The sequence below is a fragment of the Balaenoptera acutorostrata genome, chromosome 16 (assembly GCF_949987535.1).
Source record: "Balaenoptera acutorostrata chromosome 16, mBalAcu1.1, whole genome shotgun sequence".
NCBI classification, from domain to species: Eukaryota; Metazoa; Chordata; class Mammalia; order Artiodactyla; family Balaenopteridae; genus Balaenoptera; species Balaenoptera acutorostrata.
Window position 1 is genome coordinate 20,303,460 of NC_080079.1, and position 17,021 is coordinate 20,320,480.

Sequence of the window (17,021 nt, forward strand, 5' to 3'; positions counted from 1 at the left end):
ATCTGGAGCCTGTGCTCCGCGACAAGAGAGGCCACGATAATGAGAGACCCGCACGCCGCGATGAAGAGTGGCCCCCACTTGCCACAACTAGAGAAAGCCCTCGCACAGAAACGAAGACCCAACACAGCCATAAATAAATAAATAAATAAATAAATAAATAAACCCAAAGTTAAAAAAAATAAAATAAAATAAAAACTTAAAAAAAATGAAAAAAAAAGAAAATGGTAATAGGAACATACATATTGATAATCACATTGAATGTAAATAGATTAAATGCTCCAACCAAGACACAGACTGACTGAATGGATACAAAAACAAGACCCTTATTTATGCTGTCTACAAGAAACCCACTTCAGAACCAGGGACACATACAGACTGAAAGTGAGGGGATAGAAAAAGATATTCCATGCAAATGGAAATCACAAGAAAGCTGGAGTAGCAATACTCATATCAGATAGAATAGACTTTAAAATAAAGACAGTTACAAGAGATAAGGAAGGACACTACATAATGATCAAGGGATCAATCAATCCAAGGAGAAAACATAACAACTATAAATATTTATGCACCCAAAATAGGAGCACCTCAATACATAAGGCAAATGCTAACAGCCATAAAAGGAGAAATTGACAGTAACACAATAATAGTGGGGGACTTTAACACCCCACTTACATCAACCAGACAGAAAAGAAATAAGGAAACACAAGTTTTAAATGACCCAATAGACCAGATAGACTTAATTGATATTTTTAGGACATTCCACCTGAAAGCGGAAGAACACACTCTCTTCTCATGAAACGTTCTCCAGAATAGATCACATCTTGGGTCACAAATAAAGCCTTGGAAAATTTAAGAAAACTGAAATCATATCAAGCATCTTTTCTGACCACAACACTATGAGATTAGAAATCAATTACAGGAAAAAAACAGTAAAAAACACAAATACATGGAGGCTAAACAGTGCACTGCTAAATAACCAAGAGATCACTGAAGAAATCAAAGAAGAAATCAAAAAATATCTAGAAACAAATGACAACGAAAATACGACGTTCCAAAATCTATGGGACGCAGCAGAAGCAGTTCTCAGAGGGAAGTTCATAGCAATTCAAGGTCACCTCAAGAAACAAGAAAAATCTCAAATAAACAATCTAACCTTACACCTAAAGCAACTATAAAAAGAACAAAGAAAACCCAAAGTTAGTAGAAGGAAAGAAATCATAAAGATCAGAGTAGAGATAAACGAAATAGAAATGAACAAAACAATAGCAAAGATCAATAAAACTAAAAGCTGGTTCTTTGAGAAGATAAGCAAAATTGATAAACCTTTAGCCAGACTCATCAAGAAGAAAAGGGAGAGGACTCAAATCAATAAAATTAGAAATGAAAAAGGAGAGATTACAACTGACACCGCAGAAATACAAAAGATCCTAAGAGGCTACTACAAGCAACTAGATGCCAATAAAATGGACAACCTGGAAGAAATGGGCAAATTCTTGGAAAAGTACAACTTTGAAAAACTGAATCAGAAAGAATTAGAAAATATAAACAGACCACTCACAGGTAATGAAATTGAAACTGTGATTAAAAATCTTCCAACAAACAAAAGTCCAGGACCAGATGGCTTCACAGGTGAATTCTATCAAACATTTACAGAAGAGTTAACACCTATCCTTCTCAAACTCTTCCAAAAAATTGCAGAGGGAGGAACACTCCCAAACTCGTTCTATGAGGCACCATCACCCTGATACCAAAACCAGACAAAGATAACGCAAAAAAAAGAAAATCATAGACCAATATCACTGATGAACATAGATGCAAAAATCCTCAACAAAATACTAGCAACCAGAATCCAACAACACATTAAAAGGATCATACACCATGATCAAGTGGGATTTATCCCAGGGATACAAGGATTCTTCAATGTACACAAATCAATCAATGTGATACACCATATTAACAACTGAAGAAGAAAAACCACATGATCATCTCAATAGATGCAGAAAAAGCTTTTGACAAAATTCAACACCCATCTATGATAAAAACTCTCCAGAAAGTGGGCACAGAGGGAACCTACCTCAACATAATAAAAGCCATATATGACAAACCCACAGCAAACATCATTCTCAATGGTGAAAAACTGAAAGCATTTCCTCTAAGATCAGGAACAAAACAAGGATGTCCACTCTCGCCACTATTATTCAACACAGTACTGGAAGTCCTAGCCACGGCCATCAGAGAAGAAAAAGAAATAAAAAGAATACAAATTGGAAAAGAAAAAGTAAAACTGTCACTGTTTGCCGATGACATGATACTATACATAGAAAATCCTAAAGATGCCACCAGAAAACTACTAGAACTAATCAATTAATTTGGTAAGGTTGCAGGATACAAAATTAATGCACAGAAATCTCTTGCATTCTTATACACTAACAACAAAAGATCAGAAAGGGAAATTAAGGAAACAATCCCATATACCATCGCAACAAAAAGAATAAAATACCTAGGAACAAACCTACCTAAGGAGGCAAAAGACCTGTACTCTGAAAACTATAAAACACCGATGAAAGAAATCAAAGATAACATAAACAGATGAAGAGATATACCATGCTCCTGGATGGGAAGAATGAATATTGTGAAAATGACTATACTACCCAAAGCAATCTAGATTCAATGCAATCCCTATCAAATTACCAATGGCATTTTTCACAGAACTAGAACAAGAAATTTTACAATTTGTATGGAAACACAAAAGACCCTGAATAGCCAAAGCAATCTTAAGAAAGAAAAACAGAGCTGGAGGAATCAGGCTCCCTGACTTCATACTATCTACAAAGCTACAGTAATCAAGACAATATGTTACTGGCACAAAAACAGAAATATATAGATCAATGGAGCAGGATAGAAAGCCCAGAGATAAACCCACGCACCTATGGTCACTTTATCTGTGACAAAGGAGGCAGGAATATAAAATGGAGAAAAGGCAGCCTCTTCTATAAGTGGTGCTGGGAAAAATGGATAGATAATGTAAAAGAATGAAATTAGAACACTTCCTAACACCATACACAAAAATAAACTCAAAATGGATTAAGACCTAAATGTAAGGTCGGATACTATAAAACTCTTAGAGGAAAACCTAGGCAGAACACTCTATGACATAAATCACGGCAAGATCTTTTTTGACCCACCTCCTAGAGTAAGGGAAATAAAAACAAAAATAAACAAATGGGACCTAATGAAACTTAAAAGCTTTTGCACAGCAAAGGAAACCATAAACAAGACGAAAAGACAAACCTCAGAATGGGAGAAAATATTTGCAAACGAAGCAACTAACAAAGGATCAATCTCCAAAATATAAAAGCAGCTCATGCAGCGCAATATCACAAAAACAAACCACCCAATCAAAAAATGGGCGGAAGACCTAAATAGACATTTCTCTAAAGAAGACACAGAGATGGCCAACAAATACATGAAAAGATGCTCAACATCACTAATCATTAGAGAAATGCTAATCAAAACCACAATGAGGTAACACCTCACACCAGTCAGAATGGCCATCATCAAAAAATCTAGAAACAATAAATGCTGGAGAGGGTGTGGAGAAAAGGGAATGCTCCTGCACTGTTGGTGGGAATGTAAATTGATACAGCCACTATGGAGAACAGTATGGAGGTTCCTTAAAAAACTAAAAATAGAACTACCATATGACCCAGCAATCCCACTACTGGGCATATATCCTGAGAAAACCATAATTCAGAAAGAGACATGTACTACAATATTCACTGCAGCACTATTTATAATTGCCAGGACATGGAAGCAACCTAAATGTCCGTCAACAGATGAATGGATAAAGAAGACGTGGCACATATGTACAATGGAATATTACTCAGCCATAAAAAGGAACGAAACTGAATTATTTGTAGTGAGGTGGATGGACCTAGAGTCTGTCATACAGAGTGAAGTAAGTCAGAAAGAGAAAAACAAATACTGTATGCTAACACATATATGGAATCTAAAAAGAAAAAAAAAAAGGTTCTGAAGAACCTAGGGGCAGGACAGGAATAAAGATGCAGACGTAGAGAATGGACTTGAGGACACGGGGAGGGGGAAGGGTAAGCTGGGACAAAGTGAGAGAGTGGCATGGACATAAATACACTACCAAATGTAAAATAGATAGTGGGAAGCAGCTGCATAACACAGGGATATCAGCTCGGTGCTTTGTGACCACCTAGAGGGGTGTGATAGGGAGGGTGGGAGGGAGATGCAAGAGGGAGGAGATATGGGGATATATGTGTATGGATAGCTGACTCACTTTGTTATAAAGCAGAAACTAACACAGCATTGTAAAGCAATTATACTCCAATAAAGATGTGAAAAAAAAAATGTGGCTTCCAATGGTGATATTTTTTCCCCCTCAAAGAAAGATAGGTACTCCAATAAAGATGTGAAAAAAAAAAACTGCACATAATTAATGAGTACAATTAGATGAATTTGGATGTATGTATATACTCGTTTTACCAGCTCCACTGTCCAGGTAATAAACACATCCATCACCTCCCCCCAAAAATGAAACAAGACTTTAAACTTTAAAAGGAAGATGTATTTTCTAAACTATGAAAGGGGATGTTTACATGAGAAATATCAAGGCTTGGAGAAAGTATAAAGAATTCCAAGACTGGTAAAAATATTGTACAGTTATAAATTGACTCCACTGTACAATGCTGTCTCACTGTAGATGGTTAAAAAAAATAAAGGAAACCAATATAAGAAAAGCTAATAAGAAAAGAGGGCTTCTGGAACAGTTCCATAACAGAAGACAGCTGGCTTTGTTGGGGACAGCGGGTGGCATGAGGGAGGAAAAAGAACGAAAGGAAAAGAGAAGATTCAGAAAGATTTCCTAGTCTAGGAAAAAAACAGTGGTTCTCAAATTTGGTCTCTGAACAGCAGCATCACCTGAAAATTTATTAGAAATTCAAATTATTGGGCCTTACTCCAAACTGCTGAACCAGGAAGTGTGGGGTGCAGCCCAGCAATCTATGGCTTAAGCCCACCAGCTGCTTCCAATGCAGGCTGATGTCTGAGAACCATCAGTCTAAAAGGCTTCACACTATCACTGGCAGTAAGAGAGCCGGTCCCTCTACAGGTAACTGGGAAAGTTAGTTCCACACGTGCAGTTTCTCTTTCGTCAGCTCGTCTAGCTTGGCTGTAAAATTTTTGATCCTGTTGCTGTTGCTGAGCAGCTTCTTTCTGGTGGAGTTAGTTATCACTATAATCTTTAGGCTTCCTCACTAAGCAATCCTATGGATGAAAGTAAACTGTGTGGATAAGATATTTACCTTATGTTCCATAAGAGAGTAAGTTTAAGGATCTTGTACTGTCTAACATAATACTAAAGGGAAAAAAAAATTTATATTTCAGTAAAAGAATGTCTCCCTCAATTCCATTTGGGGTTTGATGGTCTAGTCATTAAATACTACTTAGTTTTAAACATGCCATTTTTAGTTATTCAGCAAATGGCAAGCCAAAGCTAACAGAAACATGGTCTTCCAAATACAACTGAAAATAAAATATTGTCTCATGGTTTAGTTTGGTGGTTAATGGGTAAGACAGCTATTTCTTTTCTTGTAGGAGGTTATATTTATACATTACATATCCCAAAACCTGAAACATGGCTGGTTAAGCTTTTTTGGTTTAATTTAATGTATGCACTGGCTCACACTAAGCTTGAATATATTTAGTATTTTTTATTACTCACAATACGACACAACTTTCCAGTTTTCCAACCTGGGGATGATTCAAGATCCACATTTAGCTGTAACATTTTTTAAAATTCTCAGATGTCATTTTTAAGGAATTCATGAAAAGCAAGAAATGCTTAAAATCCATGATGTATATTCAGGTTAGAGAATATAAATAGTAGGTTTTGATATAGATAAGTAATTTGTTTATCTGTAGAGTGTCATTGTCTAAGTTGACAGTCTCAAAACCTCATTTCATAGAACAAATTTCACAGCAGTAACTTGGGTTACTGAAATCTTTGATTTTCCTTCCAGTTCAGGTAAAAACAATTACAGACTAGTTTAATTGCTACTAAAATGTCTCTTTACCTAATAGTTGAATTTAAAACAATTACATTTTATTTTATTCTTGAAAAAATATAAAATTAGAAAATAGCTTGCTAAAGATATTATCTGGCCTATCAAAAGTAAATGCAAATTTTAAAGTATAAGAAAAATTACATTTACAAGAAACATCAAAATGCCCCTAAAATATGAATATCAATGTAAAGACATACCTCATAGAAATGAACGTTTCTATGTAAAATTATAAAATTTCTATGTAAAGTTGTCTTATAATTTTAAAACAAAAGTTTTAAACACAAGCATTCTATCCCCCAGGCTAAGATAGCTATAACTGCCAAATATAATTTTAATTGTGATTTTAAAAAAAAAAGAGTAATCAGGGCTTCCCTGGTGGCGCAGTGGTTGAGAGTCTGCCTGCCAATGCAGGGGACACGGGTTCGAGCCCTGGTCTAGGAAGATCCCACACGCCACGGAGAAACTAGACCCGTGAGCCACAATTACTGAGCCTGCGCGTCTGAAGCCTGTGCTCCGCAACGAGAGGTCGCGATAGTGAGAGGCCCGCGCACCGCGATGAAGAGTGGCCCCCACTTGCCGCAACTAGAGAAAGCCCTCGCACAGAAACGAAGACCCAACACAGCCATAAATAAATAAATAAATAAATAAATAATTAAAAAAAAAAAAGAGTAATCACAAAAATAAGCTCTGAGATCTGCTAACACATTACTTAAGGGCATTATTTCCCCCCAGTATATTCTAAGAAACAAGAGTTCCATGGGATATTAATACATTTTATCAGAGAGACTGATTGATTTATTGATTTCCCTGGTCTATGTGACATATTTAATTTGCGATACACTGAGGTTTTTTTTTTTTTTTTAAGGTAAACCCAGTACTTAGCAATACTTCTCAGTCTTTGCTATGCTGATGTTCATTATGAGCCTTTAAGAGAAAGAGTGCAGAAAATAGTTTCCCAAACATATTTGGAACTATTTTTCCTGGGAAATCTTTTAGAACTAATGATCTACAGAACATACTGTGGGAAATGCTACTCTAGGGCACGAGGTTTCTAATGTGAACATGAAAGTGTATATTAACACTTATACAGGTTAACTTTGAGGATAAAAAGGAGTCATATTAGTTCTTCAGGTCTAATCCCCATGTATGTTGTTTGAATTCTTTTTCATTTGTGCCAAGTTGTCTTTCACTAAGCCTATCTACCACCACACCTTAAACAGAGTATTAGTTTAAAGCTAATTCTACACAGAAAGTGAGTTGCCTACCTTTACTAGGTTTAACCCATCTGCACTTCAGTATCTTTCTTGTTCATAGAGATTAAGGGGAAGCAAGTTATGATCCCAGGAACTCAAAATAGAAATGAAAAACAAATGAATACAATACAATGAACCTACTGTTCCTGCTGTTTATTATTTATAAAAATGCATGAAGTATCTGCACTACATATAATACAATGTTTATACTATATACATTTCAATATAGCACATGAGAATTTTAAAATTAAAATTTAACTTATTTTAAAAATAACTATACTTCAAGGATACTGCTCCTGCTATGAAATTCCATTCCCCAGAAATGGGCTCATCTGATTAGCACAACTGATCTGCCAGCTGGATGGATCCCAAGTAAATTTCAAACTGGCATTTGGCAAAATATCCCTGTAGCCAGCATTTTACATGGAATACAAACTAAAGATGCATTCCGGGATTGCCCTGAGAACCAAACAATTGTATGGTAAGATGAATACATTCAACTTATCCTCTTTATGCTAAATTTACAAGATGAGCAGTTTAAATAATACTTCAAATTCTTTGCTTCAATTCTGCTTACATTCATTCTGTGTAAGTCTGTTGATGTCTAACACTGGATTAAGAAAGACTGCCATCTGGTAGTTATAGCAACCCTTTACTAACTTGGTCGGAAGTTGAAGACCATGAGCCTCAAAGAAATGCAAACCAGGTTTATTACTATAAATATATCAAAATCTTTTTAAAACTAGTCATTGAATAGGGCTTTTCACTTAAAGAGAAACATCGTGTGTGCTTGCACACTCATGCATTATATAATCAACCTACAAAAGTCAAGTTTTAAAAGGGGTTAAAAGGATGAATGAATTAAATAAGCAATTAGGTCCACATTCCCTTCACCCACAAGGCTGCCACTGTCCCTTTTATAAAGCCTAGCGATGTAAGCCAAATTAGTCCTACTTGTTGGCCATTTAACTCTAACTTCCCTTTATCATGTGTGTTCTTGGGTACCCATTTTTTCCTCTCAATGAAGTTTCATAGGTAAGCAACACTTCAGATGAAGAGTAAATTACAGTATAAAAACACTAAAAACATGCATACAGCACATGAGCATACCCAAAGTGTTTCCAAACTCATCACAATCTTATTAAACCATGAAGGAAAGTCAGAGAGGTAGAAAGACAATGATTATCTCAGATTCTATAATTTCCTAGGGTTACACAGTTAGGGGTGGTAGAGCTGGGAAAATTGAATCTACACCACCTAGTTAGAAATTTTATTTTCTTTCTAGTATATCACAGTTTCTTTCCGGAAATAACAGTATTTTACAGTTTACACAGCTTTTAGTATTATCAATATAATGTGTGTACATGTATAAAAGGGCTTTGCATTTTTGAATTTGCCCAAACCTCCCTTTGGCCCACCTCCAGTCTAGTTTCACTCCTTGAACCTCTTTGATCTTCCTTTTCTCCCCTTATTTTTTTCAAAAATTTGCTTGAGCCCAAATGAAGGCAGCAGAGTAAATGCAGCATCCAGCCTTCCAGAGCACTCATGAGTTATGACTATATCTACTCTAATTTATAGACAAGCATGCCAACACATGGACTATTTCCCCTTGCTCTCATTCTTAATGCAACAATGTCAAGGACACAGCCATTAAACGATGACCTAGGATTATACAAGACTTATCCAGCTCAATACACTTATTCTATCCCATTATTTTACTTCACCCCCTTTGTCTATAAAAAGCCCCTTCCTTATACGGCCAGTCTCTGAAGTCTAAGATTTTATATTCCTGGCATTCAGAGTTCTCTTCTTGTATCTCTTCCTGAAGGCATCTGAAACATTCTTTGTTGATTGACTTTAAAGGTGGAAGGGATGCTCTTTCACAGGAGGCTTTTAGATTATCTGTCCTGCTCAACAAGCTGTCAATAAGCTTAAGTCTCTCCATTAATGTCTGGGCCACTCACTAGGTACTAGACAGGGAAGGAAAGTGACCTGGAGTCAGGAGCACTGAAGTCATTCACCAAGACAAAGGAAATCAACTTAAAGATCAGTCAACACCATTTGGCAAGAGATCCCTTTACATAGAGCACTCTGTTTCAGACTAAAGTACACACATAGTTAATGGAAAACATGAGTAGAGCATAATAAAGCAGAAAGAACAATGGCTCTGGAATCAGAGAGATTTGGGATGGAATCCTGATTTTGCCACATAGCTGCCACTAGCTGACCCAGGGCAAAGTCACAATGTATCTGAATCTCTTTTGTCATTTATAATTATCAATCTTGAAGAAGTGATGTTAGGATTCAAGATTTTATGTAAAGTATCTAGCACAGTATCTGGTACATGGCCAGTGCCCAATAAATAGTAGCTATAAATTTATCTTTTTAATCACCTACCTTCAAGAAGAAGCTAGTCAGGAGATAACAACCGTTAGAGGTTGTAGGCAGAGAAATTTTTTTTTTAATTCCTCATGAAAATAAGTAAATACATAAATACATACATACTTACTTCAAGAATTGGGAGAGTTAGAGAACAAGGAGAGACAGTGGCTGCTTGTAGGTAACAGCTCTCAAAACAGCACTGTAATACAAAGTGGCCCAGCCAAGTCAGCTGGAATAGCTGTAGCTAAGGCATCCTGAGGGAGCATTTCCCTGAACCTCTGCAAGCTCCCAACAGTAAGAACACAACATAAACTCTCTTGTCCTTATAATAGCATTGTCCAATAGAAATAAAATGTGAGCCATAACTGCTTTTATTTTATTTTTTTTTAAATAAATTTATATATTTATTTATTTTGGCTGCGTTGGGTCTCCGTTGCTGTGCGTGGGCTTTCTCTAGTTGCAGCGAGCAGGGGCTACTCTTCATCGCGGTGCGCAGGCTTCTCACTGCGGTGGCTTCTCTTGTTGCGGAGCACGGGCTCTAGGCGCGTGGGTTTCAGTAGTTGTGGCTCACGGTCTCTAGAGCACAGGCTCAGCAGTTGTGGCGCACGGGCTTAGCTGCTCCGCGGCATGTGGGATCTTCCTAGACCAGGGTTCGAACCCTTGTCCCCTGCGTTGGCAGGCGGATTCTTAACCACTGCACCACCAGGGCAGTCCCCATAACTGCTTTTAAATTTTCTAGTAGTCACATTAAAAACGTAAAAAGAAACAGGGTAAATTAATTTTAATAATATATTGTATTTAACCCAATATATCAAAATATCATCATTTCAACATGTCATAAATATAAAAATTGAGTTATTTTACAGTCTTTTTCTTGTACTAAGTCTTAGAAATCTAGTGTGTATTTTACACTTAACAGTACATCTCAATTAATTCTAACTACATTTCAGGTGGTCAGTAGCTACACGCAGCTAGTGCTTGCTGTATTGGACAGTGGGGCCCTACAATCCTGACACCAAGCCTGGGCCCAGTCCACAGAATCAACCCCAATACTTGTTACTCACTACCCCACTAGGGACCTTGAAAGCCTTGTTATTAAAAGATCTCACTTTTAAAATGTAAACATCTCTGGAAAAGCAGTGAACTAATTAACTAACATTTCAACAGAGATTATCTGATACAGGTTAGCCACCTGGAAACTCAAGAGGAAGAAAGCAAAAGAAAGCAAAAAAAGGGGGTGCTGAGAAGGGAATCTTAAGGAAACCAAGGGCATATTTTGCCTAGTTCACAGGTTAGCCTAGATTCATGCCACTTAATACATGGCACAAATCTTCTCTAGGTTGCCTAGCCCTAGATTACTATTATTATATCAAAAGCTCACACAATCAGTTATGACAAAGATCTACACAAGAATGTAACTAGTAACACCTGTAGGGAGCTGTAAGAAATTGGTAGAGAAATGCCAATCACGTCAATTAACACCATTTCTTGATTGCCAATCAGCACAGTGTATTCCAACCAGGTCAGTGCCTTCAAAATTCCACAAACCTTTAAGAACTTTTATAGTAAATAAGACCTCTGTCAGGGGTCACTAGAATAATGAAAAAGTCTGGACAACCTGAAAAGCTGGTAACTATAAGAATCCTCTATCTCAGGTGTCAGTGACAACAATCCATGCATTTGGACAACTATGCCTTTAGTTACGTTGTTTGTTAAAGTTCACCTATAACTGTAAACAACTTTCAGTCAGGTAAGAAAATGTGTCATGTGGTTTGCTCTTTTGCAATTCAAAAACTGCTTTCAAAGTCTGTAATGCAAAGTGCAACCAGATGCTATTGGCAAAGAACTGAATCTTCAAACGTGACTGATTTCCAAGAACATTACCACAGATGTGGGCTACACACTGGGTGCACACAAAGCTTTGAAAAGTTCATATCTAATCTAATCATCTATTCAGAACACTCCACGCTTTCCCACATTTCAATGAATTATAAATTTCTCAAAATGCATAGCAAATCAGAAATATATGTATGATTGAAAACTCCCTCCTAAATAGATTCAGAACATGCTATACAGCTAATGACACAGAAAGTCCCCGTTCTATCTAAAAATACAAATTGATGTTAATGCCTGAGCAAGAACAAAAGGTCATTTGCATTGTAACATAAAGCTTAGTCACCAAGTGGCAGCTTTCCTTCCATTTAGAAGTTTTCCTCAGTTCCAATTACTACACAAGTTTACAATCATCAGTATACTATTACTCTGAAGACAAGCCTTCTGAAGTAGATGCAAAACATAAAATTCCAAATTGCAAAATCCCTTGCAGTAAAAAGATAAAGAGGTATCTTTAATAATTGAGATTTTTCTCTTAAATAATTGAAACAAATTTTAGAAATATTTGCAGGTGCTATTTTTACTGATTACTGAAATAAGTATACTGAAATAAAATTGGCAAAATTCATTTCTATTTCAACAATGTAGGGTACGAACTATTTCACATCATTACTTTGTGAATCTTTCAGATAATGGTCCTGAATTAAAATCTCAATTAACCACAATGCTTAGGGACTAGTTTGTTCTGGACAAACATTGAATCCCAATCAGTTTAGTAAACGGGATAGGTTTCTTTACTCTATTTCGACATTTATTTTAGGCATACCTACCTCCTTCCTTATTCCTCTCACAAGCAGGGATTTGGGAGTGGGGGACATAAGCAAGCAACAATCATTTACTCAACACAAACTTATTGAGCACCTCATAGGTACCAGATACACAGGACATACTTCACATACATCATCTTATTTAATCTTCATAGCAACTCAAGGGATAGGTAATTTTATCCCAATTTTACACATGAATAAAGTAAAAAGGCTCAGAGAAGTGAAGTAACTTGCTCAAGGCCAGCAGGATTCAAAGTCAGATCTGTCCTATTTCCACTACGCAGCGCTGACTCTTCCTTTTCTACCCCAGCTCTCTTCACCTACGCACACCAACTGAAGCTGCCCTCTAAAGTTCTCATTCAGTAATACTGGCATTTCTTCAGCAGTACTAGTTTCTGTAAAGGCGAAAAATTGTTAAAACAAATATGATTGAGAATTGTTTTTTCTCTATGGAGTTTTTCATTTTCCACTCAATTATAGAAGAGCATACATAGAGATAGATGGCAAGACTGTAGTCCCCCCAAAATAAATTTCTAGTGGAAGAATCCTCAACACTGATGTGGGACAAAAGAGAAAGATGTTCTAGAGCTGTAATGTCCAATTTGGTAGCCACCAGCCACATGTGACCACTGAGTACTTGAAATGCAGCCAGTGTGAACTGAGATGTACTAAAATGTAAAATAAGTACAGGATTTCAAAGACTTGGTATATTGAAAAAAGAGCAAAATACTTCATTAATCTTTCACTAAATCAATATTTCAATTAATCAACACTTCATTAATATTGATTACATGTTGGATATTTTTAAATTGTGTTCAATAAAATTCACACGTTTCTTTTTATTTTTTTTCAACATGGCTACTAGAAAATTTTAAATTACACTTGTATTTTGGGGAAGGGGACAGCAGTAGTCTAGGGCCTTCATATGAGACTTCAAATCAAACTGTGTACAAAAGCCATCCCTGAACAGAAGGTCCAAACCCTTATGACTAAACCTCTTAAAAGAAAATGTAGTGGGCTATCAAAACACTTTGGAGAAACCCATAATTAATTATTCTGATCATAAATGGTAAATAAATGTCAATTCTTATAGTAACCAGCCAAACATGTGGCCTTCTCACTTATGTTCCTCCAAAATCTAAAAGCCATCATTCCAACTTCTGGTTTCATATACATTCGTGAATACATTTATCTTTATTGCTTAAGACTTGTGCAAAATATTACAGTTTTCCCTCTGAATGTTGATTGTAAGTACAGTAGACCAAAGAAGATACAGGAGTCAAAGTGCGCTGACTTTAGCACCCACCTAAAAGTCATTGCTTCCAATACATCCCTGAAACTCCCTTGTGTGCTTAATCATTTGGTTATCTTCCATTAAAGGACCCAAGGAATTTCAGGTAATTGAAGCGTCTATTTAAAAGACATTTTATTCTCTACAGACCAAAATCTCAGGGAGAAGCACCAATAGAAGCTTTTAAAAAATCAATAATTAACTTAAAAGAAACATGACATGGTTTTCATAAAATTGACCTATAAGGTTTTAAATACAAATACTGTCATCATGAAACACAGCTAGCCCCCAAGTAGTTTAAATCAACTTAAATACTGAACTCAAAGTTCTCCAGAAAGTACTCTGACCTTGTACCTACTCCTATTAACATTGGCTTAAAATCAGATCAAAACACATCTTTTATACTCATAGTAAAATCAAAAGCAATTATATTTTATTTACACACCCACCATAATAATGAGTCTTTTCAGTTCCTGAGAAGGATGTATTACATAAGGCCATATGTAGTAAATATTTTGAAAAGACCAGGTTATCTTGAACACTGCCTACTGAAACTGTTGTCATGAAACCAAATGCTATACCAAAACACTGAAAAAAAAATCTGATAGATTCCATTCAAAGTCCTTGGTATGATGCAACATATGATGGCTAAAAATCTTATTTGATAAATGAGTTTAATCACAAAATTATACTAAAACATTAACATTTCTAATATGACCAATTTCTTCCTTCGCTGTGCCTTATGTAATGGGACACTTAGTTGAAAATAATGGAAAATTGGGGCCATAAATTCTATCATCTATTTTACTGAAACAAATGACCTAAAACTTTTTCTTTTCATCAGAGGGTGGAACTGTTTCTCATTTAAATATGTTCTTTTCCAGAAAGAAAAAAAAAAAATCAAGGCAGCCAAACACATCTAGTTTGAGTTTTTAATATAATGTTCCTAAACATGTCAGTAACATTTACCATGTACATGACTTGCTTCAGTGGTGAGCATGCTTCAACTGGAACAATATATAGAAGATCAGCATAGCTTTTCATCAAGATAACAAGAAAGTTCACGACATGGTCCAGATTTTTAGAAGAAAAACTTCTTTACAATACACTCCCTAATTCAATGAAAGATTAAAACAAAGAAAGGTACCAACTATTTCTTGAAAAGCAGCTTCAAATCCCTAAGAGATGAAGGTCTCCCATCCTGCCTAAACCCTGCTCTAAGGAAGGTCAAGTGGAATTCTGGTGAACTCCCTCACCCTAGAATTGCATGAATGGGTTAAGATGGCTGGTAATGTGATAAAGTAGAAAAAGCACTAGGCTGAGAGTCAGGAATCACAGTTGTGAGTCTAGATCAGCCACTCTGAACACGTCATTTCACTCAATCAAACCAAGTCCTTCGCCCATAAAAATGAGGTGAGGGTTTCCAAAATTCTATGAGTCTAGATTTCATCCTCCTCTTTACTCTCCCAAACTTTGCCTCTCCAAATGATAAAGTTTACAGAGAATTCCCACTTCTGCTCATAATAGAAAGTCTGAATGATTCAGCAAAGGCAGAATTTTAGCATCCAATGAAACCTGCAAACCTGTGGAACCCCAATTTCTATTACTGGGGAAAATTCCTTTTTATTGGGTCATGGGGGCAGAGGTCAGCTAGCACCAGTTTGCTGATCCCTGCCTCTCCCATAATTATCACCCCCTCTCCCATCCACCAACATATAATTTACACAGCTGAGGGGTGAGGTCTCTTCCAATTATAATGCAGCTAAATTTTTCACTTTGAAATATGTATCAAAGGCCATAGGTTCTGTGCCCCTTGTCTCAATTCCTGGGTCTTGAATGTCAATCATATATTCAAGATTGAATGTCAATCTTTGCTGCATAATACAGACCTGTATAGAGGGTTTCAAATTACAATCTTGATTAGGAACAGGAATAACAGATTTTGTATCACCCAAAATCTTGATCTTAATATTTCTGATCCAGGAATATAGGAGGGGGAATGGGAAGTTATTGTTGAATCGGTATAAAATTTCAGTGTTACAAGATGAAAACAGTTCTGGAAACTGATGTTGGTGATGTTTACCCAACATTATGAATGTATTTAATACCACTGAACTGTACACTTAAAAATGGCTAAAATGGTAAATTTTATATTATGTGTATTTTAGCACAATAAAAAGTATTGGCAGACACCCAGGACTCCAAGATGGCATCAGTTGCACCAGTGAAGAAGAAACTCACGGATGTTAAAATAGGGGAGCTGCCAAGTTGGATACTGAGGCAGGATTTTGCCCCTAAGGGCATTGCCGGAGTGTTCCAAAGAGGTTACCAGTGGTATGACAACAGGTATGTCAACGTGAAGAAAGGAAACACTGCTGGGGTTTCTACAGTACTGGCAGCTTAGGTGCTTTTCAACTACTGCCTTTCTTAGAAGGAACTCAAACATGAGCAGCTCTGCAAATACCACTGAAGAAGGCCCAGTGCAGAGGACACACGGTGCTTTCCTGACCATGACCTTTGCCCGACACTCCTCCTTGAGGAACCTGATCACTGCTGAATCTTTTCATATGTTAATTGAAAACAATGACCAATAAAAGATAACCAGTGCAAAAATTTAAAAATACATTGGAAAACTTTTTAAAAGGATCTTTCCACACATAGCACAAATATGAAACTATTATTTACAGTATCTCCATAGGAATGACATTCTATTAAATACCATCGAAAGAAGAAAAGAAACCAAGTCAGGTAATCCCAAGGCTTGGGAGAAAATCTTATGACTTGGTGGACAGCCAAAGGCAGAGTCAACAAAATAATGCCAAGCACTAAAAAACTAAAAGTAAAGTTTTAGAAGTAGTCCAGTCCAGCTGGCATAACAGGGTAGATGCACAAAGATGGGAAAGGCTGACCATTCTTTTTCTTAGGTACTAGAGAATGTTTTTGCATGGGAGCACTTCTCAGCTGGAATTTGCTTTGTTAGCATGTATCACTTCATAAAAGTTACTTGTCATTGCCTAGGGTAAAATATGAGTGAAAGATGATTACAATTACCACCTCCCACTTTCCATAGCTTTGCCTTAAGTGGAGGGGAAGCTAGGAAAGCACACTCTTTAATAAAAAGAGACAATGAATCTAGAAACCACACCTATGAGAAGAACAGGGCTGGCTATTTCCCCAGGTTGTTTTGAGCCTAAAGCTATATTTCTTTTGCAGTAATTCAACCACCAGGTGTAGGCAGGCAAAGCCTTGATTCAGGAATTTAAAAATAAAGAATGAAAAATATCTCTTGAATAATATACAAGGAAGAAAGAAAGTGTAGTAGTTCAGGGATGGAGTGACA

The 17,021-nt window shown here is 36.5% G+C and overlaps 2 protein-coding genes across 6 annotated transcripts in view; one reads left to right on the forward strand and one right to left on the reverse strand.

Annotated features, from left to right (window-relative positions):
* The window catches only part of ADD3 (adducin 3), a 126,949-nt gene that overhangs the window by 92,175 nt on the left and 17,753 nt on the right, over positions 1-17,021 (reverse strand). The window lies entirely within an intron of this gene.
* LOC103003081 (ATP synthase subunit f, mitochondrial-like) lies at positions 15,888-16,151 on the forward strand. Its single transcript, XM_057531114.1, is given in 1 exon segment — positions 15,888-16,151. A coding segment is annotated over 1 exon segment (264 nt).